Source organism: Prenolepis imparis, unplaced genomic scaffold (assembly GCF_030444845.1).
Source record: "Prenolepis imparis isolate NDT839.2.m4 unplaced genomic scaffold, iyPreImpa1.0 SCAF_5, whole genome shotgun sequence".
NCBI lineage: Eukaryota > Metazoa > Arthropoda > Insecta > Hymenoptera > Formicidae > Prenolepis > Prenolepis imparis.
In genome coordinates, this window is record NW_028141163.1 from 11,764,578 (window position 1) to 11,791,976 (window position 27,399).

The window sequence follows — 27,399 nt, forward strand, 5'->3', positions numbered from 1 at the left end:
AAACATTTAATTTTTTTTTACTTTTGCATTTTTTATTCTCTTACGTCGGACAAAGAGAGATGCTATTTTATACGAGAAAGATCTTAAAACAAGGTTTCGTAGAAATCTGCATCGCAGACTCGAAAGGCCTCCCCCATAACAAAGCGTTTATTTTATTTCGCTTGCACATATTGCAATATATATATACTTCTAAAAATGTGAAATTTATATATATTAAATTTCTCTCCGGGTAAAATTTTTGTAAAAATTTATATATTATTTATATAAAAATATATCATAATGAGACTTAAACACATGTTATATGTGACTATAAATACATGTTAATTCATCAAAAATCCTTATTAATGGAAGTAAATTCTATATGTATGAAAAAACATATATTAAAAAATTTTTTTAATTATGAGAAAACATATATATATGTACCTATATAATTTTTCTACTTTTTTAAATAACATATTATACTTTTTTTCTTAATTTCATTAGGATTTTTCAAAATTATAACTTTTAATATAACTGGAACTTCTCAAATCATTTCAACGTTTCATAATTGCTAAGCTTATAAAGAAGACACTTTTTAAGATACTGTTTGAGAGAAAAAATCTCTAATAAAAATAAGCGTGTATATTTACTGCAACATGCGCGCTTATGTATAATAAATCGCGAGACGAATCACATTACGTAGACTAATTAAATTACTAATTACAGTTCTCTCCGAAGCGTCCTTACGGGGCGCCTGTCTATTTTAAATAAAATACTTTTTACAATATGTACACACAATCTCGTGCATCTGCGAGATTATTAAACGACGGAATGGCAGAAAAATCGGCAGGTATATCAAAATAGCACGTAGGCTCTCTTTGTATTATAAAAAAATTTATAATCGGTCGCGTTAAAGCTCATTCGCGTACAATATGTGTAATTTTCACTTTTAATTTGGCATAACTTACCATTATTCCACGCGTGTGGTCCACATTGTAGTATATAAACACTGCTTATATTTATGGTCCATAACTTTGATAAGTGAATACCTTATGTGTGATACGTATGTACGTACGTAAACGTTACTCAATATACTACTCGCGGAAAGTACGAGACTTTAGGTCGAAACGTGATATTCTTTTAGCGACTTATAAAAAGTCAGTACAAGAGCCGTCTCGTATTAAAAATTGCTCTATCGATGCATTTTCTGAGAGACTTAATAATAATAAAACATAGCAATAATAATACTCTATGTATAACTGCATATAATAATACTACATTATTTATAATATAGACATTCTTCGTTTGTTTTTTTCTAAATATGCATTCATATTTATAATACTTTTCTTTCTCTCTTCTCTCTCTCTCTCTCTCTCTCTCTCTCTCTCTCTCAACATAAAACAACATAAAAAAGCTGCTTTTATAACAATGTATGAATAATCTTATTGTCACCCACATATATTTTACTTGTAAATAAATTAAGAATTATATCTCGCATTGCAATATGTAAAAATAGGGAAGTTGCATTTTGGAATGTGAATTAAAAATTGTGTTTAATATATACATAGAAATATCCTTAAATATTAGGCGATATCCTATAAATGGAACCAAATTCACATTTTTCAGCTATTCTTTCGACTTATAAATAATCTTCTGATGCCCCACTTCTAATCTATATTGAAATTTCTACAAATTACGCGCAATATATAATATAATTAAAATAATATAAAATAATATAAATTAAATTTTTTTTGCTACACCGCGATATTGCACGCGGTTTACCTCTACTTCTGGACGTTCGAAGACTGCATCAGATAGTTAAAGCGAGAGAATGCTTAAATAATGTAATCGCTACGGGAGTGTAAGTGTAAATTACTGATAAGAACGAGCGGAGCGTTTGTGGCATTAAGAGAGAAGTCTCCAGGCATCGGGAGAGAAATGAAATATCTCGGATGCACTGATTATTAACTTATCTCTTCCGTGTCAGGATTATTCCATGCGACAGATAAATCGATTCGAGTCAATCATATATAGTATATAGCGTCGCGAGAAGATTTTTTTCGATTTCTTTTTCAATGTCAATTTTTGCGACCTGCCAGAACTGCGTCCGCGACTCCGTGATATGTACATTTCTTCGGCATAATTCAAAAATATCTCGACTATTTTTTTACTGAGCAATTTTTTTAAGAATAGAAAAATTAACTAAATCTCGTGCGACATTTTTTTTTCGCGCGAATACGATGTAGATTCCCTTGAGCTAACAAAAAAACCCATCGTCGTATTCTTACATTCATCGATCGAATCAATTTGTATCAGAATTCTCCAAAATCTCATCTTTTAGGAAAAACGCGAATAGATATTTGGAGAGCATATAAGTATAATATATATAATTTAAATATAATTATATAGAGCATCGATATATACGATGCTCTACGAGAAGTATCCTCTTTCTATCATCATTTCACTTCATTATCATCATTTCTGATGTGACGTTGTCTATCACACAAATACGCGCATCTACTAATAAAAAAAAAAAAAGAACCAGGTATAGTGAAAAAAAATCTCTATTTCTGACATTGTTTTTTTTTGGAACAGAATCTCTCTCTCTCTTTTCGAAAACGAGAGAGAAAGAGAAAGAGTGATTCATCGGGATGCTCCAAAAAATTTTGTGTGTTCGCGTTTATCCCCCTTTCTCTCCCCCTCTGTTCCCCAAGTCGCTTTTCTCGCGCGCGGTTTATTCCTTCCAATTCTTAGTCGTGATGTCCCTCAACTCTCGACTCTCCGAGATATCGACTATGGCGGGATCGAGCAGCTTTTTGACGTCGCGCTGCTTGTCGTAGCCGATCTGGCCGTTCTCCAGGGGTTCGTTAAGAGCGCGCGGCGCCGTCTCCACAATGACGGCGACGTCGTCGGGACGCCCGAGGCAAAAGTGACGGCAGGGTACCAGGATGATGAACAAACCGAAGAGAAAGCCGAGAACGTTGCCGGCGAGAACGTCCCACCAGTGGTGTCGGTTGTCGCCCACTCTGGTCATCGAACACGTCACGGTCCACATGACGGTCAGGCATTGCAGCCATGGTTTCAGAAACAACGTCCGCGATGGTAGACGGTTTTGCAGGTACCACTGTGTGTGTGCGTGCGTGATGCGATAAAGTTTCGCCTTTTCTTTTTTTTTTAGATATAAAAATCGATATTCGCGTATTTTTTATAATCTATATTCGACGCGAAAAATCCCTAGTGCACTCTTGACCGAAATATCCGATTGTCTTTTCTCATCTTTTTTAAAGCGAACTGAATCTGTTTATTTCTGGAAATTTATATTTGACGAGGCTCGCGTTTCTATCTACGTCTACTCCTATCGTGCGTCCCGCGAAAATCGATATTCTGTTAATAGATTTTTTGTGAATTCTTTAATTCTCTCATTGCTTTGGTACCAGCTATCAATAACGAATACTTGATGCTGGTACCTCAGTTCTCTGTGTTGCCAGCAAGTTGCTAGACCTTACGAATAAATCGACGAGATACGTACTCTCTCCTTTTCTTATTGTTAATATGTCATATGAAAAAAGAAATATATTTTTCAAATAATAATAATAATTGCTTACCACTAAGAAGATGCTCGTATAGAGAGAGATAGCCGCATGACCAGAAGGAAAAGACTTGCTGGAATCTTTAATGAACCAGTCGGAAAACTCAGTACTTGTGCATGTGTAAGAACTGATGTAAGATCTGAAAAAACATTGAGAGATGCATTTTATGGATTAGGCATACAGCATATATAAAAAAAATAAAATTTAATGTTGAAAAGTTTTCCGTTACATATACAGAGAGAAGAGAGAGAATCTAATGTAGATTTTTTATTGTCACTTCATTAATAATATAATATAGATATTTTTATATTTTAATTTTAGTTACTAAATTATTTAAATAAAATATAAAAAGCTAGATAGTCCGATATGAAATACATACAAAAAGCGTTACAGAACATCACATAACCGATTGCACGTAAGTAACAAATCTACCTCGCTCGCAATCGATATATATATATATATATATATATATATATATACATATAGGTATATAAGTATATATATATAAATTCGATAAATATAAATATATACGTTATAAAAAAAAAATTAATTTTATTTTTCTAAGCTTCATAGAGACTGCAATATTCAATTCAATCAAGTCCACTTGATATTTATCTTTTGGAATGTCTTGCCAATAATTTCCTGTTTACCGCATCTCCTAGATGCTTAGAATGCATAATTCCTGGTTTCCTTATTAGAATTCATTAATGCCCACGAACACTCTGTTCATGTTCCACCGCCCACGCCGATAGCGTAAAAAAAATTGACAATTGCATCTAGATAATAGGTAGTCGGGACAAAAGGAGAAATGAGTAGGAAAAGATTGTGCTTACTCATCGGTGCAGTTGGCTGCTTCGCGCGGTTTACACGTGTCGAGAAAGTGTGGCCGCGGCTCGCCGATTAGGATTTTCATGACCTCGAAGACAAGCGTGAGCGTAACGAGTCCTACGGAATAATGACTGTACCAATACCAGATCTGCTTAGTCCTGGTTAACTCGGTGTTGCGACTCGACACGTTTCTGTAACTGTCGGCAGGATAGCAGATATATTCCGCGACCCACATCTGAAACCGATCATATGGATTTATTATATAGCCGTCTCTTAAATCTTAAGATTGTATGTGAAAAAAATGTGAAAAAATTGGATTATTTTATATTGCAATTAAAAGTGATGAAAACATTTATCACACAATCGTTAGATTGAATGTTATTCCAATAAAAAGTATTCAAAATTATTTTATGCAAAGTTTCATTGCGATATTCACAAATTAGTTTCTGTAAATAATTTATTTATTTATTTAATGTATATTAAAACACTAACAACGTATCATTATAATCTATAAATTAAAAATATGTTATTATTCAACCATTTTGTTTATATATACATCATTTATTTTTATTCGAAAAGTATAAACATTAATATCTTCAATTCAATCATTTTTTAGAGTTTGTACAGTCAATATAATCTAGAAGCTAATTTTTAGATATACAAATTTTGTTATTCAACATTTTACGAATTATAGTCTTGCTCGCGATGATAAATTCATTAAATCGATAAAAAATAAAGAAAAATAAATTTAAATGTGTAATATTTGTTAAGTAATGTTTTAAAAAGAGATTAAAATAAATTGCTTATTTACGCACACAATCGTTGATCTTATCGTGATCAATTTGTATTCTTCACTTTGCATTGCATAACTCTGTTTTTACATAAAAATAGAAATGTAAAAATCATAAATTTAACCCTTGACTTGCATAGTCATACAATCAGAAGCAAGAGAGGAAATAGAAACGAGAGCGCGATACTTACGACTATTATAGGCAGACTGACGCTGAAGATTATCAATAAACTCATAGAGATCGTGTCCCCCGTGAACTTGAATGAGATCTTTGGATCATTGCAGAAGAAGCCGATCTGCTGACTTGGTACCACGTTGAACTCCAAGATCCCCAAAAGTACAGTTACTAAAACAGCAAATAATAGAGGCGAATTAAGATTAATTTTATACCAATTTTATACTAATTTTAATAAACCATATATATCTGTAACGAATATAAAATTTAACACGTACATTAGGGCGGATTAAAAATGTAAAAAACTGCATTCTCTAATAAAATAGATAGAGTGCGGAAAAGTTGTGACTTGGTGATAATAAAAAAAATATATAAAAAAAAGAAAAATATTAATTCAATCATTATCTTCTTTTTCAGCAAGACAGTTCAATTCTTTAATATAAGAAAATTACAAAATTATAAATTCTCTATAAATTATATTTCCCTGTTTTCCTTCCTTAAAACATTTAAATGTAAAACGTTGAAGTAAAAAGTAATAAAGTTATAAATTACAAAAATTATAAATTTCATAAATCTTATTTTTGTTGTCCTATAAATTATATTTATGCAAATTATATTTTAAAATTTAATTAATTAAATAAATAATTTTGGAAAACGAAAAAATATAGAATTTATAATTTTTTCTTTTTCTTACATTAAAATCGAAAATTGAATTGCCTTACATTTGCCGGAAATAAAAGATGATTTACGGATTTTTTTGTTAATGTCAAGTCATGACTTTTTTTTCCACTATCACTATTTAATTAGAAAAATTTTTGCATTTTTTATTCCACTTCAATGCATACATCAATCGAGTTTTTGTATATGGTTTACAGAAATCGTGTACCTTTGAATATATATAATTATTAAATTATATATAATTATTAAAATAAGTGTCACATTTTCAAGTGTTAAGTTTTCAAAGAAATTAAAGTTAAGTTGCAAGTGTTTTTTTTTTTTGTTTAAATGTGCTATATATATTGTATTTATAATTATATATTAATAAATACTACTAAAACGGTTATGAATTCTTAGAGATGAGTAATCAATCTAAAGCACGATGAATTCTTCGTAAGAAGACAGAAAGCAAAACATGTTTAAAATGATATTTTTGATATTTAATTATATTAATATATTAAATATACACTTGTAAAAATTATATTAATATTAATTATATTACATATATTTAATATTAAATTATATTAATATTAATTATATTATACATATATTTAATATTAAATTATATTAATATTAATTATATTACATATATTTAATATTAAATTATATTAATATTAATTATATTAAATATATTAAATATTAAATATATTTAATTATTAATTTAATAATATTGTTGATATTAATGATAATTCGATAATGATATTTTTTGGAGATGATAGTGCTGGTCATTATTTAAAAATTCATATTTACCATTTTAAATATGAATATTCCGAAATAGAGCTATTTACATGTGACATAAAAATTTATCTCTATCTTTTTTCTTATAATTTACTTTGAAACGCAACTAGTTGAGTATATAATGCAATTTGAACAAATTATCTGGTAGCTTTTACAAGTAATATTGGTTCGAAATTAGAGGAAAATTCCTAGGTCAAACTAGCAGCGTACAATGGAATTTTTTAAATATTAATTAATTAATTATTTAATACAATTGCTTATTCGTCATTAAGCATGCAATATTAGAAGCTAGCAATTACTAATTAGCCAGTAATTACTCTTTCTTTGCTATACTACTTCTTTATTACTAATTTTCTTTATTACTAATTTGTTATATTTGCATTGTCTAGCAGCTCTATCTCGATTATTCAGATTTGAATGTTCATATGTTTCTATAAATGTTGCTTATCATAATGACCAAATCATCACCTCCGAAAACATCGAGCTTTCCTTCTCCGAATCGTTCTGCGTATATAATCATACATATATAATCATCGGAGGATGAATCGCAGATTTTCTCGGATTCTCCTCTCGTACGTACTGACGGCATACTGATTGCGACGAGACCACTTGGCACGCAAACGTGACGTCATCTTCCGGCTATCGTCGACTTTTCTGTCCGGTCGTTCGTTAATGTCGGAAAATTTTCGACGCGTCTTCCCAAACGGAAATGAAATAACTGCAGCACCGTTTTCCGTAGGACAGAGAAAGATGTCGAATGTGTCTTGAAGAGCGACGTCGTCGTCGTCGTCGCTCATTCATTAACACGAGCACTCTGAATGATAGATGGATACGTCAGACACTACGCTAGCATTATCAGCGACGATTTAATGCGCATGCGTAAGCGCGATGCTCGCGCTCACGATGACACGTGAATGATAGAGAATATTTGAATTAGAGCGCTTTTTTTTAGGACAATATCAATTTCTCTCGAGAAAAAAGAATGTCTTTTAAATTAAATCGCAAAAAATTTGTCATTAAATTTAAAGATTACGAATTCAATATAATCTTAAATTTAAATTTTTGCGTTTCAATTTGAAAAATCAGTTTTCCTTATAAAAAAAAATTTTGTGATATTTAATCGCGATATAAATTTCCTTTCAAGTCCACGAATCTTTGATTCTCAGAATTATGCAACTTCTTTTTTATTTATACAAACACACACACAGGCTAAAACCGGATTTTATCTCATTTTAATGCAGCTGATCATAAATATTGTGTTACATTCGAGAATATTGAATTTATGCGGATAATATTAATAACGTAGTGTCACAATCGATGAAACAAACAATGTTTTAATTCATTATCTAAATGATAATTCTATAGGTAAATTATGACATTATTATGTTCCAACATATATACATCTACAATTTTATTAAACTGTATCATTGATGTTACATCATTCATCTAACTATAGATTTGTTGCTTGCATATTTGAATATAAAGATTCTATTTAAATAAATCTCTAAAAAGATACTAAACAAAAAATTCAAAGAAACGATTTTACATTCAAATTAGTCGGAATTTTATACAATATAGAATTCTTATTTAAAAAACACTCTGAATAGATACTGTACAAAAATTAAAATAGTAAGATTGTATATCAGAGCTGGTGTATTTTGAATAAGAAAACATAAAGAAATAATGTCAGAGATCATTCAGTCTCTTCACATTGATATTTTCACCCTATTTCACAAAACAATTTCTATTATGATCATCTCAAATTGCGAAACAAAATCTCGTGTATATGATTATTATCAAAACAATAATATTCTCTCCGATATCAATAAATATTATAACAATTATGTAAAAATAAAAAAATTGTATAAATTATTATATAACAGAAAGGATTTGCCATCTTACTGGGGAGCAACTTTGTACAAGAGCGCAAAACATACAGAAACGAGAATATTATTATAGCAATGCAATATAAGGGCATAGAAAGTACTTTGTTAGGAAATATTGACTATGCATTTATCATTAGATTACAATTACCTAACACTGAAATTCTCAAGAGCATCGAGAGTTTAATAATTAAATTAGTTAGATCTAAAAAATATATTTATACAAAGCTGCATTAAATATATAAAATTTATTTATATATATATATATATATATATATATATATATATATAGAGAGAGAGAGAGAGAGAGAGAGAGAGAGAGAGAGAGAGAGAGAGAGAGAGAGAGAGAGAGAGAGAGAGAGAGAGAGAGAGAGAGCATGTATAATTGTAAGATGCATATGTAACGTCATCTATTATCAATGTTAAAGACTCTATTGATAAGAAACTTTACGTGTGTATAACTTTATCAGTGTATACTACTGAGAGAGAGAGAGAGAGAGAGACATGTTGTAAAAATAAAAAATGTAATATTAATTTATTATATACTCGCTTAATATTTATTTTGACAAATCTAAATTTTATCGTTATGTATACATATTTGTAAATATATATATAAAAGACAAATAAATTGACAATTATCCTTTTTTGACAAATTACAAAATTAAGTTCATAAGAAATTTAAAATAAAATTTTTAATGCAATCTTTTTACACGTATAGACAAAAGCACGATATCCTAACGCTTGTTACATCGTTTACATGTGAAAGTAATCAAACTTATATTTATATAACCGATTAATTATTAAATTTTCTCTGATGTTATTATGAAATAAATATATGCAAAATTCTCTCTCTCTCTCTCTCTCTCAAAACAAGTTTGAGTTTAGTCTAGTTTAAACGATAATAATTTATCATTCTCGACACAAAATTTGAGATATAATTCTATTTATAATTTCATGCGTCGTGTATAATACGGAAAACATTTTTTGAAGAAATAAAAAATACACAAGTATGTAAATACACAAAATATCACGATAACTATACTTTATATATATGGAACATAAATTTATAAATAGAATTCTGCCTTGAATTTTATCGTGAATTATAACTCGTGTTTCTAACAGGCTATAAAACTACATCTTCATTATTTAAACTAAAATTTACGATTTTCTTATTTGTTTATACAAATAAGACTATAATTATAGCTGACTTAATCTTATCAATTCACGGCAAATATACGTGTCATCATGAGACATTAAAATTCGTTGAAAACAATTTCATAAAATTCATATGATCCATTAAATCGAATAAATCGCATTATGTCATACACGCAAATATTTCTCTTTGCATTTTTATTAAAAGCAAAGATTATCAGACAATTGATAATAACCCTAACCTGATATATATTTATTTCATCGAAGATTTTTTAAATATATATATATATATATTATAATACATATATAATATATATTTAATTTTTATATGTATACAGGGATCATCCCCAAAAACTTTTTTATTTTTTGTGCAACAAATTGTGCAACAAAATGTTTCAGATAAATAGACGTAAAGAAAACACATAGTTTGTAAGAAAAAGTATATAATTTGCAACTAGTAGCTGCATACTTTTTCTTCGCCATCTTCTGTTCTCCTTCAAATTAAACAACTTTTGTCTGAAACATTTTATTGTACAATCAAAAATAAAAAAGCTTTTGGGGGTGATCAATTAAAATTGGACACTCTGTCTATATAATATATATATATATATATAAATTTAAAATAAAACTTAAAAAATTTAAATATATAGAGTTGATAATATTCCATTTTATAAAATTAGCGTGCCAAAGTCATCTCATGTGACATCAGAACACTCTATAATGTTATCATGTATCTTTACCTTTACAATATATTTATCTGTATGAAAGTGAATCTTGTCAATTACCATAAATTGCAATAAGTAGGTATACATAAGATTTCATTAAATGGGGGGGGGGGGAAACAAACAGACAATCGAGAAGCTACTCGAATACACACGTGATACTCGACGAATACGCTTTTCCAGGACCGAGATGCTACATCTTTACGATAACCTTGATCTGCCATAACGTATTGTTATTATATATAACGGAGACAATTACAAAGATTAAGTACTCTTTGTCATATTTTCGCAACAAGAGATGTCTCATCGTGACGTAGAGAAAAAATCAAATAGACTGGAAATGCAACATCGTGATTCATTCTTATTTCATCTCAACGCGTAACCATGTAAATCATGACGCCGTCGAAATTGTTCTCCGAAAAATTAATTGCTATTAAAATTTAATACACACACATATATATATATGTGTGTGGGGGGGGGTGTATGTATATATATATATATATAAATTAAAATAAAACTAAAAAAAGCTTAAATATATGGATAAGCTGATAATATTCTATTTTACTAACATACCGATAAATATCACGTAACCCACTATCAGTTTTATGATTAAGAAAACAAATTATAGACGACGTTTCCGCGTGGTCCAACAGCGTATATACACGTGTGAACGTGCACATTTACGCGACTAGGACGATCCCTAAACTGAAATTAACCTTGAGTCCTCCTTAATCCGAGACTGACTAACCATGCGTGTCATACTTGCATATGTGAGCTCCGAAGAGACGAACGGACAATGAGTGGCACACATGTGTAAATGAACGTTGAACGTTGCGGGGGAGAATACAACACTCACACTAATGCGACGACTATAATCAGTTAAGAGGTTAAAGCCCGTTGGATACCTCAAATGCATTTTTTTCCTCTCTTGCTATGCATAGAGTTTATAAGATATACGCGTATTTAGCAGTTGAAACGATATAAAAAAAAATAGAATATGTTTAATTATTAATGTAAAAGTAACTTATTTAATTTTCATTCATTTAGATAGAGAAATAATTCTTATTATAAATCAATGAATTCTTATTAAATCAATGATTGAATAAATTAAAAATTTTTATAATATATATATGTATGTATCTAAAAATGCAAATTATATAAATGAAAAATTTTCTTATCAAAGTTCTCTATCGACTTTCCAATTCTTAGGCATCTTTTTCCAATTCGGTCATAATGACACGTATATATATTATCAGAAAATATATTTTAATTTCTTATATAATGATAAAATTAATATTTTATATATGAATATTAATTTTATCATATACATTACTCTCTCAATGCTCTTTCTAACTTCTAAAAGATCTTTCAAATAACATTCGTACGCTTATGATTGTCTCACATATACGTGCAGATACTCATCGCCATCATTACGCAACAGTTGCACAGAGGTATTTAAAGCGACACGCCCGTACGTAAAAATTCTAGTTAAAAACAGCCATCCGTAATATATTGCATTATATACAAAGAGAGTGTGACACACGCCCGTAAAAATTCTAGTCAAACAGTCGTTCGTAATATTGCGTTACACAGTTACGCGGTTTCCCTGTCAGGCTTCATTACACGCGTGGTTTCATCCCCGCAAATGCGCTTTCATGCAAAAGACTACGTTCTCATAAGGGAGAGAAAAAAAGTCCCTCGATCGATTTCAATTCTTGCATTTTTTTATCCTACCTTCTTCGTGATTCGTCTAATATCGAAATAATTGATTAGAAGCGTAATCGGAAAAATATGCAGGCTGCATTTTTTCCTTTCTCTTTTTTTTTTTGTTGATGAAATAATGTGATCACATAAAATATTTATTTATATTAATATAAATAATTTAATATTATTATTAAATAATATATAATAAAATATATTATTATATATAATAAAAAAATTAAGTTCACATTAAATTTTTTATAAATATAATGAAAAAATCTTAAGATATATAATATTTTGAGAAAAATAGAATATTTGAAATCAACATTTTTTAATTTTAATTAAAGAAACATAATATAATTAAAATTGAATTTTTATGAGAAAGTAATATTTTCTTATATTTTTGTTTTATTACGTAAAATATAATGTTATACCTCATATTTTTTACTTCTCCTAATTTATAAGTATACAATATAATTTTTCGAATTAATGGAATATTTTAAATAATAGAGAAGAATTTGATCTTGTGTGATTTAATAAATGAATTAATTAATTGCTAGGACGAAGCGTACGCACAAAGGAGAATGTTCGCGATTAAATTAATCATAATAGGGAGTTAATTTCCGCGAGATTTCGCGCTTTTAACGTCCGTACTGTTCGGAAAGAATGCGCGGCATGTTAGTTCCGCCTATTCGCGGTTTGCTTGCTAATGCAATAACGCCAGTCGCGTCAGTTAACAAGCTAACACTTCCTCCTGTCTGGCGTAAAGAGACACATGGCGCATTCACCGGCCACGGTGAATATTTATAGGGGCTAATAAAAGCCCGCGCTGCGCCTAATTAGCGGAATAGACTTCAAGTACGAGATTCGGCAAGTCTCGACCATTATTATCCGCGTTACTGAAATAGGAAGGATGATTTGCATCGCGGAAATGCTCAGCCGAAGCGCAAGTGACCGTAAAATTCGCACTTTGTTGAAATTTCTTTCTACAGGAATATATATTTGAAAATAGATAAGGGAGATAAGAGTCAGAGCGAGAGATGTCAAAAAGAAATTTGCTAATTATCCATCGAAATCAATACAAGTGTATACGATTAAAAAAAAAAAACATTAAATATCCTATATATGAATAATCCTCGAACTCATTTTACGGAATTTCGCCGCAATGTGAAATTACATTCACGATATAGGGGAGCACAATAAACGAAACTTCAAAATTTAATTTGCGGGAATTACGCAACGAAATGATTATTTCCGCAAACTTTAATTTGCGAATTTTGAGTAAAATGCGTTATTATTATTTTGGTGTAGCTGAAATTTCTCATTTAACGAAATGTCGAGAAGCGATTGCGAATTTTTGCCAAGAAATCGATTGAAACTTCCGCGGGATAGCGAAATAAATAATATACAAGAATTTTTCCGCTTTGCTGATCTTTGTCATCTGACAATGAGACGCGAATGATGATAATTTTTATCATCATTTATCACAAAAGGAAAAACGAGAGCGAGAGCGACGTAAGAAAGTGACCCCATTTAATTTGTATCAATAAAATTTTGTGTACTTTACCTGATAACGCCAAGGCCAGATCCAACATGTATATCCAGCGTATGGTTTTTCGGCAAACACTCATGATCTTCTCGGACACGGTACGAGTAGTCGTTACGTTATCGGTGTTTTCCGTAGCCTCCTCCGTTAGGGTTATCGTGCTGCACCTTGTCAGCTGTTCCGTGGACCTCTGAGAAAAAGAAAATTTACCGAAAGATATCATTAGACTTGTATAATAAAAAGATGGCGAATAGTTTTTATAGTTTTTTATAGGTTTTTTTCCGCAGACGTAGATATAGAGATCAAATTCAATTGGATCAAATTCAACACGTACTTAAAAATCCGAATTGAATCCAATAGTCAAGTTTTATTTTCTACAATTTTAATGAGCTTTGGATATGTTAGTCAGATCCTTGATTGTTAAAATATATTATTTTTGAATATTGCAATAAAAAAAGAACAAATTTTAGCCGTAAAGGAAGGGACTTGTCGGACGTCCAAAGAATTAAAACCCACGCACTCTGTATTTTTCGTAAAAAAAGATTTATTTCGTAGCACTTGATTATCATAGCACTTTTATAATGAGAGATTTCGCGATTATAGTTTACGAGCGCGATACTTTGAGAAGCGATCGAATCCTCTTTTCGCGATCGGTTTATATAATAATTAATTCGGGAAGGAAGGAGTGCGACGACCCTGACCGAGTCACGTCTCTTATTTCTTTTGCTTCCTTGCTTCGTCAGTTTCCCCGAATCTGTCTGTAACTTTTATATTTTTATATTTTTAATCTGTCACACGTTCGTTCTCCTTTCTGTTACTTTCTTTTTATTGCTTAATTAAACTTTAGTCTTTCTTAATCTTTTCCTTGCTCCCTTTTCTTTATTTTAATATGTAACTTTTATTTATACAAGTTTGCAATACTTTAAGTAATCGCTCCGGTTACGACAATATAATAAAAATATGTTAATATATTATTTAAATAGTTAAGTTGCAAATAGTTATAAATAAAATTATACTATTGCGTTAATGTCATAGATTGTGCAATAAACATCGATCAACTCTATTTTTAATGCATAATAATATATTTTCTCATTCTCAATTCACATATATGTAAATTATTTATTGCTACACAATTCTGTAATATATAAATATATAAAATATAAAAATAACAAAATATAAAAGTAAAATATAAAAATATAACCCGGGGCCCTCGAATATAGAGAGCGGATGCTCAAACCTCTGTGTCACGATCGCACAAATTGAATTTGTGATCGTTTAATGCCGTAATAAAGTGTTAATAAATTATTATCTAACCTAATTTTATCAACCAATCATATTCATATGCTAAGGCCGATTAAAACGAGCAATACATAATTAATTAATATTGTAATTAATATTGTAATTAATTATGTATTGCTCGTTTTAATCGACCTTACCATATGAATATGATTGGTTTATAGACACTCGAGCGTTGATAATTTAATATATTTTTTATACACGCTGGCTTAATAATGCGTCAATTTAACATCCCGTTTAAATACCATATATTCAATTTCGAATTTTTACACAAGACTGTGTATCGTTTTATATCTAAAATTATAATAATATTGTAATTAATTATGTATTGCTCGTTTTAATCGACCTTACCATATGAATATGATTGGTTTATAGACACTCGAGCGTTGATAATTTAATATATTTTTTATACACGCTGGCCTAATAATGCGTCAATTTAACAACCCGTTTAAATATCATATATTCAATTTCGAATTTTTACACAAGACTGTGTATCGTTTTATATCTAAAATTATAATAATATTGTAATTAATTATGCATTGCTCGTTTTAATTGGCCTTACCATATGAATATGATTGGTTTATAGACACTCGAGCGTTGATAATTTAATATATTTTTTATACACGCTGGCCTAATAATGCGTCAATTTAACATCCCGTTTAAATACCATATATTCAATTTCGAATTTTTACACAAGACTGTGTATCGTTTTATATCTAAAATTATAATAATATTGTAATTAATTATGCATTGCTCGTTTTAATCGGCCTTACCATATGAATATGATTGGTTTATAGACACTCGAGCGTTGATAATTTAATATATTTTTTATACATGCTGGCTTAATAATGCGTCAATTTAACATCCCGTTTAAATACCGTATATTCAATTTCGAATTTTTACACAAGACTGTGTATCATTTTATATCTAAAATTATAATAATATTGTAATTAATTATGTATTGCTCGTTTTAATCGGACTTACCATATGAATATGATTGGTTTATAGACACTCGAGCGTTGATAATTTAATATATTTTTTATACACGCTGGCCTAATAATGCGTCAATTTAACAACCCGTTTAAATATCATATATTCAATTTCGAATTTTTACACAAGACTGTGTATCGTTTTATATCTAAAATTATAATAATATTGTAATTAATTATGCATTGCTCGTTTTAATTGGCCTTACCATATGAATATGATTGGTTTATAGACACTCGAGCGTTGATAATTTAATATATTTTTTATACACGCTGGCCTAATAATGCGTCAATTTAACATCCCGTTTAAATACCATATATTCAATTTCGAATTTTTACACAATACTGTGTATCGTTTTATATCTAAAATTATAATAATATTGTAATTAATTATGTATTGCTCGTTTTAATCGGTCTTACCATATGAATATGATTGGTTTATAGACACTCGAGCGTTGATAATTTAATATATTTTTTATACACGCTGGCCTAATAATGCGTCAATTTAACATCCCGTTTAAATACCATATATTCAATTTCGAATTTTTACACAAGACTGTGTATCGTTTTATATCTAAAATTATAATAATATTGTAATTAATTATGTATTGCTCGTTTTAATCGGTCTTACCATATGAATATGATTGGTTTATAGACACTCGAGCGTTGATAATTTAATATATTTTCTAATTTTATCAATCAAAGTCGAAAAAAAGACAGGGAGCAACGTACGTGATACGTGATTTCTCTTGTACGTTGCTATCCGCGATATCGGTTTTCCACCGCAAGTCACGAGAGACGCAAGCTTTTTTTCGAGTGTATTTTCTTCTCGTAAAATGATCTTAGAGCATTCTGCGGATCATTATACGTTTCGAGAACACGGAGACTTAATCAAATTACGCTTCGTCGGTAAACATTAGGTTTGTTTTGTCGAATGCAATTTTATCGCCGGATAACGTTATCGGGTAACTTTATTTTAATCATAATTCGCGCATATTGAATAACGCACCTTTATGACGGAGGCAGCTGTTTTTTTCTTCGCATTAATAATGGCAATTAATATTAGTTGATTGCAAATGTGTCGGGATTTCTATCACGTTAACGCGCTCAAATGCCGTTTGAATTTCCAACAGGAACCGACCTCTTAACAGCATCTGGCCGCCCTTGGCATACTTATCTCCCTTCCACCCCCCTCGAAACATTAAGCTTTATTATATGTAAATGATATCGGAAAATAATGGTTCCGCCGTGTTATTCTTGCGTTTTAACGAATATCAAATTCTATCACAAAAATAATTATCTAAAAAATTATCGAATTTTTCGAAAATGTAAATTAAAAATCTAGATGCTAAGCTTTAGCAATTTTTTAGATTATTATATTACAGAATTTGAGAAGAATATCAAGGTGGGAAAGACGCAAGATTTGTATCATTTTTATGCGAAAAGATAGAAACGTCACGTTTAGTCACGTTTGAACAGACGTTATCTTTATTGAAGTATTTAGCATACTTTAGCAAATTTACGTACGCGTATGGCTGTTAAATCTCGAGAGATACGGAGAAATGACAAATGTAAGATATTTTCTAATGGAACGTGCACTCGTTATATCGCTCGTGGATCATTATCGTCCTCAAAGAGCAGGACATTATTGTCCTTTGAATTTTCTGCCGCTAGTGTGTCGCGAGAAATTATTTCGACCACCTGTTGGATCCGCGACTTCCTTTCACGGCCTATCCCGAATGTGGATGCAGCTCTAAATCATCGGAATCGTTTCTTTTTTCTATATCTTAAAACAGGCAAAACAACGTTTGATGGATTTGACGAGTTCTTCCGGGACATAAAAATAAAAACAAAACCGAAAAAATGATACGCGTTAATTTTTAATTGGAACAAAAAATTGTACAATCTCGCTTAAAATACGCAGAATATCTCTCAAATATCTAAAAAATCTTCTCTCTCTTCGATGAGAGTTTCATCGATATCTTTTTGAAATTTTGAATCTTGAAAATTGATATGAAAGTCAAATTTTGTAATTTTTAAACGTTTGTTCGAAAATTTTCGAACGTCAAATCTACAGGCGTATATCTAACGAATCTGTCTGTAAAATTTTGCTGAGAAATATAGATTTATTTGAATGTCATTTTTCAACTTTATCCAATGTTACTGAAACTAGGGGGATGAGATCAAGTTCAATACATATTTAAAAATCTGAGTCGAATCTAATAATCAAGTTTCATTTTCTAGGATTCGAATAATATTCATAAGAAATAATATTTCATATACTGTACTCGTGAAGTAATCGAATCTAAAACAGTTATATTCGAATTTTAGATCGAGTACCTGCAAGGTACGAAATAGTACTTATAAGTACTTTCTATCGCGAAGAATCGAATCTTTTACAAGTAGTATTCAAACTCTGAGATAAAAAATCTGATGATATGATACTTGCTTTACACATATTGTTTTTCGAGGTACTTTATAGAGAATTCGAAGTCATGCAAACAAATTTAAACTTACTTGTAAAATACTTAATCCCATCACTAGCTGTGTGAAATACATTTAAATGATCTCGCATAAATCTTCATTAAAAATGAGAGATACGCTGGCAATTAATAAAGCAAATTCTTTCCCTTTTCTCTGTATATTATATTCTACAAAAAAATTTATATTCTGTAATATGTGTCGTGTAAATTCTACTGTGTAAATTCACAGAATCTATCGCCCTATGTTAAATAGAGGCGACAATCAAGTGCGTTCCTGAGGGAAAATCCGGCGATTAATCGGACATCGTCGTAGATTGCGGGGGGCATCGATTAAACGACACACTTGCGTTCTAAAACGCGATAATATATCCGCGTTTTGCGGAGGGGACGCGCGGCCAACTCGGTCATCCACTATGAAATAATTTAGGGGGAGAAAAGCGGCCGCGGGGGCTTCAACGAGAATAACATCGAGGGGAAAAGGAGGAGAGGCAGGCTGGAGGGTTCGTATAAAACGAATAACAAGGAATTATCTTGTGTATACGCGACTTTCTGCGCCTCATTTTCCTCAATCATTTGCAAGATTTTATGACGCTTGTCGCTAATTATTGTGTAATTATGTTTGTAAAATTCAAATTTCCTGCACATTATTATAGTATATTTATTATAGTATTATTTATAGTATAGGCTATTTCTAATCGTCATTCAAAGTGCAAAGATATAATCTGTGCAATTAAAAGAATAAAAATAAACATGCGCAGCAAATGTCATTCCGATATCGAGCTCTCATTATATAATATATCGATAACTTTATTTCCTTTCGACTGACTTTTTTTTAGCCAAATGATTTCCGATAGAAACTTATGAATAAAGCATGCGTGTGAATCATTTTTGTCAAGAAGCTGAGATTGTTAAAGTTCCCAAAATGATGAGCCAACACACGAACTTCTACAAGTAGGACAAATTAAACTTAATTTAAAAAAAAAACAAGTGTCTAGACTCGGTTTAGATAGTTTAAGAAGCGTGTTATACATACGAAATGGTTCTGCACTTAACTGGTTACAAATTATTTGTAAGAATTATTCCATATAGATTCCCTTCTGTATATAATAATGGCGGCAAAGGACTTCAAACGTATAGTGTAGTTAAATCGTTTTGTACACGATATTACTATACAATAGCACGATTAATTTCGGTCAAATCTCAGCGGAAGACGGTTCTCACAATTTGATTGAAGAGTATACAAATTGGCAAGTTCCAAGTAGCTTTCAAATGACATGTGCTTATTGATAAATTATACATATAATGTCCCCGAGATAAACTTTGTTCGCTCAAAAACAGCAACGGACGAAATAAGTAACGTGATAGAAGATGTTAATAAGAAGTAAAGCATCTTTATAAAGCTACGATCCAAGATACAAGATAAATAAAATATAGATAACAAGCTTGCTATCTCTATCGACAAATAAAAATTGTCCACCATATTACAAACAACATTATCGATTTTATTTTTTTATATTCTCAGATAGTAGTTTACATTCTGTAACAATTGCTGATAAAAAAAGAGTTAATATCCATGTTGGGCAAACTTTTCAATATAACTATCCAATATGACAAATTTTATATATACATATATTATATATGTCTTAATTTGTCATATTGAATAGTTATATTGAAAAGTTTGCCCAACATGGATATTAACTCTTTTTTTATCAGCAATTGTTATAGAATGTAAACTACTATCTGAGAATATCAAAAAATAAAATCGATAATGTTGTTTGTAATATGGTGGAAATTTTTATTTGTCGATAGAGATAGCAAGCTTGTTATCTATCTTGTATCTTGGATCGTAGCTTTATATATATATATATATATATATATATATAATAATTATATAATTATTATATTATTAACAATATAAATAAAACGTTAATTATATATTATTAATAATACACAATATTAATAATACATTACTTATACACCGAAAAAATTGTTTTCTTGAAATTCATATTTAATAAGTCCTCTAATAGATATTCTTAATATAAATAAGGATATTTCCGTCTTTACATGATGCTTTTTGGAATATCCTCTCTTAAATTAAGAATATATTCTTAATTTTTTAGTATATATTCTCTTACATGTTAAGAATATCTAATAAGAATATCTAATAAGAATATCTCTTTTTAGAAGATTTTCCTCTTAAATTAAGAGGATCCTTTTGGCACTTATTTTAGTGGAAAATATTATAAAGATAAGTGGTATATACTTAAGATAAGAATAAATTTTTTCGGTGTATAATTCATAATTAATTCAATATTTTAATATATACATATAAATATATTTTTTATATAAAAGAGTTAGTACTATTTTTTAAATTATTTTATATATACTTTTTATATATACTTTTTATTCTTTTGAGAATATGTAATTATTCTTTATTTGACGCTGAAAATAATTAAAAGATAAAACACTCTCTTGTGTATGATTAAATGTTCATTAAGATACCAGTAACAAAAGTATCGCGCATTGCATGGTGCAATAACGTGAAATGAAGAGACGAAAGAAAGATATTACATTTAATTAGACAATAATTTTAATTATAGTTGACAATTAAAATTCCTAAAAAATTACATTTGTATTGTATTATATTAATTAGCTATGCATGAAATTAAATTTTATATATATATATAATATGTATATAATTTAATATATATATCCATAAATAGGCGTGATATATACATTATACGCAATATTTGCAGATTTTAATATTTATCTTATAATTTGTATGGATATAAAAATTATGTGGATCGTTTCACTCTTCTTTCCAACTTTATAACTCTAAATTTGATAAAATCGAGTAAATTAAAAATATATTATAGAAAACTGATTAAATTATAAAAATTATAACAAAGCGTGACAAAAGTTTGTAAATCATAATGTTTTATGTAGATTCGATTCTTCTCGAATGCGGTTTAGAATGTTGTTTAAAAAATAGAGTACGATAACAACAAGAGAGTAAATCGAGAAAGATGTGCGAAAATAATTTTTACTTAAAAAATTTCAAGATTTACATCTTATGGAATTTGTCAAGTTTAAAGTGGATATTCACACAAACGAAACATATTAACACTTCTGTCAATGAACGGGTACCCAAAGCAATTTCAAAGCAAATGTTAAAAATGTGATGTTTCAGAACTTTGTTGAATAGAGTCTTTGTATTCGGAAAAACCTTCTAAAACATAACGAGAAAGAATGTTCAAAGCAGTTACTTATAAAGAAATTATCGCAGTACAATGGGTCGAAAATCCACAGTTGATACCCAGGTACCCATACATCGATGAAAAGGTGTCAAATTACGCATTGACAGAAGGTTTAATCATAAGTGTATATTAATGATCCTTGGATCGATACCGAACACAAGTACCTGTGAAGTATCCACGCTCAGTCTCGAGCTTTGGCAGTTTTGAGCGACGATGAGCATCGACTAAACTCGACCCGGGAAACTTAACTTCTCACGTGGCTACTCGAGAAACGCGAAATTTGGAAGAACGCGCGACTATGCAACCGGGTGAAATCGGTATAAGACTCATCGCCGGATAGAAGACTCTGTCACGAAATCGATCGCGGTATCAGTAATACAGGGTATTCGCGAAGGAAATCCCTATTATACCGGAAGGTCCAACGACACCGACAGCCGGCCTACAACTGCTCGCCATCTCCAATCAACTACTTCCTCGCAAGCTCAAATTAAATGTTCTCTCTACCCACCCTGCTTCCCCACCATCATCGTCACCACCATCGTCAACATCACCATCACCACCAACATCGTCGCGGAACGTCCCCCTCTCTCCCTTTCCTCTCTTTCTCTCTTTTTCTGTGTCACGGTTTAGTTGCACGTTGCATCGCGCACTGTAAGACTCTCTATCAGGCCCTCCGCACCCTCTGATTCACCCCTCTCCCTTCTTCCTCGCCTCCCCCGTCGAATCTTTGGACCCCAGGGTAAACGAGGTCGATTTGGTCGGTTACGAAAATGTGCCATGCTACGCAGATGCACTCCTGAACCTTTCGACCTTTTCGGGAAGTAAGGGGAAGAGGGGATCTTCTTTTATGTCGCGAATAAAAAAAAATGAATTGTTATTTGTTCGATAGAGATTTTTGTGTAATTTATCATCGAAATCGATATGACATTAATTTATTAACCAAGGCCTCAGTAAGAATTTCAATGCGAGTCATATTTAAAAATTTTAACAGGCTAGTAAAATTTATTATATATACACAGAGAGAATTTTCTTTTAGAATTTACCCTGAAAATCATGGTAAACGTGGGACAATATGGTATGAAAAGAATTTTATAAGAATTTCTCTGATTAATATTTATCACAATAAAAATAATATCTATTACAATAAAATATAAAATATGTTTGATTAATTTTACTCTATGCAGTTTATAGTAAAATTAATCAAACATATTTTATATTTTATTATTATTATTTTATAGATATTATTATTATTGTGATAATAATAATATCACCACCATATTGTCCCACGTTTACCATGATTTTCAGGGTAAATTCTAAGAGAAAATTCTCTCAGTGTATAATAGATATTTATTATATTATACATTATATAGATATTTATATATTATATGTTATATAAATATTTATTATATTATAATATATTAATTTATTAATTCGTATCAATTTTTTTGTGTGTCAGATATTTAATATTGAATAATCTAAAGTAATTGGGAATGTATATACTTATCAAGTAATAATTTGGATCTCCTATTATACCTATATATGTTTGAATCTATTTGCAAAAAAAAGTATTTGAATGTTTAACTTTTTTATTTTACTTCGAGATTTTTTTTATGTTATGAAATTATAATTCGTTAATGAGGACTTATAATCGAAATAAAAATCATTGGTTCATTTATTAAAGAGATATTTGTTACGAAGAGATTTAATATATAATTAAGAAAAACTGAAAAAAAAAACATTAATAATTTATTAAGAAATTAATATTAAATGAAAGGAATGAAGTAATAATTAGATTAAATTAGGAAAATATATTATATCAGAAATTTATATTTGTAAACAATATTTTTACTTGCTTCTATTAATGATAACGTGTACCTACTTTTAATGTAAGAGATATGCAAGTATGTATATTTTTAAGATAAAAACAGATAAAAATGAACGATTCTATAATTTAAAACGAGTATTGCTTGAATAAGTATTGAAAGTCATTTTCTTTTAAGAAAATTACTTGTCTATTTATGTTAATTATTTAGTAAAATTGTGTGTTTAGTATTATGTACGCTGATCTTTTACATCGAAATCAGTATCATCATTATCATAATGTGCACACATACCAAGTATAAAATTGTGCATATAATAGTCAATGATTGAATTCGTTTATTATATTATCTATAGCTATAATATAAAATGAGCTATCCGATTTAATTTATTCTCTCGCGAATCAAATAATTCTTTTTATATTATAACTATATCATAATAATATAGTAATTTTTATAATTTATTTATTTAATAATAATAATAATTTGATCTATTATTTTGATTATAAGTCCACACCAACAAATAGCAATTATAATTTTTCTTTTCATCTACAATATAAAAAAGATCTGAAAAGAATAAAAAAATAATTCAAAAGATTAAAAGAATAATATAATTATTAAATTTAAATAGACCCTAGAGCCAAATACGGATGTTAGTGCGTCAATATCGATGAAATTAATTTTTCCATGAAATTAATTTGTGCTTTGAGAACACTATTGAGTTTCAATGAAAAATTAAGTTTCATCGAAATTGACGTACTAACATTCGCATTTGACTCTTGTTGCACCTATTTAAAATCTAGAAGCCTTAGTAAATCATATTAATAATATAATTGTTTGTAAATATAATGTGTGAGCCAATAACATATCTCAAATTATTTAAATATTATTAAATAATAGTTATTTTTATTTTAAATAAGTGTTTTTAATACGCTAAATTGTTTACATAAACTTGATTTTGTAATAAAAATTGTGAGGAAATTTTTTCACATCCGTCAGAATTTTCCAATTTTTAAGATACAAAAATTTGTAAAATTCTCTTCAAACATTACAGATTTGTTAGTCTATTCGAAATTAAATGATAAACAAATGTTTTAAATTTAAACAGCAAATAAGAGTCAAACGTAAATGATAGTGCATTAGTTTCAAGAAAGAAATAATTTTCGTTGAAGCTGATTATTCGTGTACAGGACACCGAATAATCAGTTTCAACGAAAACTATTTCTTCCTTGAAACTGACGCACTATCATTCGCGTTTAGCTCTCATTTGCTGTTTAAATGTAAAACATATTTATATACATCAAGAGACTTATTAAAGTGTCAAAAGTTTAATGATAAAGTTTCAGTTTTATCAAAAGAAAAATTCAGTATTCGGACAAAAAAATTTCTCATTTACAATGACTTGGAAATTGTCAATTTTTCAAAAGATCGATAGAATAAAATTTAATAGGATTTAAAAGCATATATTTTTATATTTTGTTTTACTAGTTTTACTATTACATCGTTCGTTTTTTAGTTTTGATTGTTTTCTAGCAGTTTTCTATTAGTTTTCTTACTTAGAGTTAATTTGAAAAAATGATGCCTTATGTTATTATAGTCTCTATGACTAATTATCTAACCAATTAGTCTAGCTATTATTAATCTAACTATTATTAGTCTAACTTAGTCATTAATTAATACTTTCCAAAACATATACTAATTAAGTATTAGAAGACAAATAATTAGTAATCATCTGAAAAAAATAATCAAACAAATATTTTTGCAACATTAATTGATCGATATGAAGATATTAAAAGGGTACGAAAACAAGTTGAAATCTGCTAATGATTTTGATAAACAAAAGTATTGCTTTTTTTTATTCGTAAAAAAGTATTTGTAAAATAATATTAATGTAAATTTTTTCCCATTAATTTAACAATCATGGAAATAATCATGATTCTTTTCATATAATGAAATAAATTAAAAGAAATCGATAAAAATTTATTCGTAGAAATTATGATTGTCTAATTTTTTTCGAAATCTTTTTAAATTATCAAAATACTTTCTACTTTCTCTCTCTCTTTCGCCTCTCTCCCCCCCTCTCTCTCGTACATAAAATATATACGAGATACGATTATATCTTTAAAAAGTGTTTTTTCTTTCTTTAAAAAGTGTTTCTTATTCGACATCTGTTTTATTTATATCTCTAAATTAACATGTCAATAATAGAAAGATATGTCGTAGAAGAACAAATTTTACAGCCAGTTTCAAAATGTCGAAAATTAGTCATTTGAGATATTGTAAAATATAATTATTCTAATATAATAAAATATAATAAAATATATGTATAATAAATAAATATGATATTATTTGAATTTAATTACTTTTTATAGAGTTACGATATTTTTTAAACATCTTTTTAGACTTCTTTTTATTCAGATAATTTTACGAGATTCAATTTTCATTTTTGAGAAAGAGAGAGATACGTTTCAACACTTGTGCATTTTCCGACCAGAAATTCTTTCGCAGTCATAACCGTGCGAATAAACGAAAATGGGACGACACTAACGAGAAATACGGGAAATTCCAAACCACCTTCTCGCGTCTGTTGCATATTCATGAGATAGGACTAAATGCGCGCGCGTTTCCAGTTTTAACTGCGTTCATCCGAAGAAAAAAAAAAAAAAAATTCAAAACTTGGAAACGTTTGTGGATCGTTTTTCGCGCGCGCGCACGCGCGATCGCTTAAACCTGTACTTACATGAAATTTATATAATGAAAATAGAATGCACCAACCTGCATTTTTCCAAGATACGATCTACGGATGTTCGGCGAATGATCGGCGACTTGGTCGGGTGCCGGAGGAAAATGCGTCGACAGATTTTTCTCTTCTCCTTTTCCGAAATGGCGCGCGCCAAGTTAGGCCAAGTTATGACGATCCATCATCGCTCGCGATGAAACACACCTGATGTCTGACACACACTGACGCACCCTGAGCCTGAACGCGTTGTGAAACGTCACCGCGGCAGTGATTCAACCATTGGCACGCGACCTCTTAGAGGGGAATAGAGGGTGAGGGGGAGTATTATTTACAAAGAGAAAGTTCGCGAATAACACGCCCTCTTGTCCTTCTTTCGCAAACTCCGTGTGGTTATCACGGTCGGTATAGCAGATCTCTTCTGTCTTTTTTTCTTGCATTTTACTTTTTTCTTCTTCTATCTTCTTTCTTTTTTTTTCGTTTTATTTAATTATTCCTTCTTCTCCTATTTCTTTTCTTTCTTCTTTTAGTTCTAAAGAAACAAGATATATATCTTATATATATGCATATTAATAAATAAATAAATAAAATATGCAATATATACATATTTCTATACTAAAAAAAACTAATTATTCGCGAATAATATATTATATTGACATGAAAATGACTTAATTTGCTACCTGTCTTTTCTTCCTTATTTAGCGCTCCATGTGGTCAATAAGGTTAACAGAGAAAATGAAAAAAAATAGGTTCAAAACATAAAAGAGACCGCACAAGTAAACAAATAAAATGTATCCCCGGTTTCTTCAGAATGTAGGAATAAACGCGCCGTTAAAACGAACAAACTTATCGCGCGGACTATGAAAAATAAATGATGGAATTTTAATGAACGATGCGTCTCTCTCTTTTGCGAGCCGATATCGCTCCGATAAGAATAATTGACGTCGTCAACGTAAACATCGTCCGGTCCGGAGAGGCCGATCAGTGTTGCCAATTTCAGGG

General features: G+C 29.6%; 1 protein-coding gene across 4 annotated transcripts; it reads right to left on the reverse strand.

Annotated features, from left to right (window-relative positions):
• On the reverse strand, positions 1-27,368 carry LOC145935959 (phospholipid phosphatase 1). 4 transcript variants are annotated; one of them, XM_083037793.1, is made up of 7 exons: positions 27,078-27,368; positions 26,436-26,929; positions 13,843-14,011; positions 5,379-5,533; positions 4,403-4,632; positions 3,585-3,708; positions 3-3,103 (listed from the first exon to the last, which is right to left on the reverse strand). In XM_083037793.1, exons 2-7 carry the CDS (start codon positions 26,439-26,441, stop codon positions 2,714-2,716), a joined length of 1,074 nt encoding a protein of 357 aa, XP_082893919.1. In that variant the 5' UTR covers positions 26,442-26,929; positions 27,078-27,368; the 3' UTR covers positions 3-2,713. The 4 variants fall into 4 exon arrangements, with proteins under 4 accessions (XP_082893920.1, XP_082893917.1, XP_082893919.1 ...); XM_083037791.1 differs by lacking the exons at positions 26,436-26,929; positions 27,078-27,368 and adding an exon at positions 22,008-22,312 and having other exon boundaries at positions 2-3,103; XM_083037794.1 differs by lacking the exons at positions 13,843-14,011; positions 26,436-26,929; positions 27,078-27,368 and adding an exon at positions 7,286-7,396 and having other exon boundaries at positions 1-3,103.
• Positions 27,369-27,399: the final 31 nt, after the last annotated feature.

Excerpts from the sequence above, each read along its gene's own strand:
- LOC145935959 (XM_083037791.1), bottom strand. The coding sequence starts at position 22,064 with ATGCTCATCGTCGCTCAAAACTGCCAAAGCTCGAGACTGAGCGTGGAT. Across the intron at positions 4,633-5,378 it reads TCAGTCTGCCTATAATAGTC|ATGTGGGTCGCGGAATATAT; the intron begins GTAAGTATCGCG and ends GATCGGTTTCAG. Across the intron at positions 3,104-3,584 it reads ATACGAGCATCTTCTTAGTG|TGGTACCTGCAAAACCGTCT; the intron begins GTAAGCAATTAT and ends GCACACACACAG.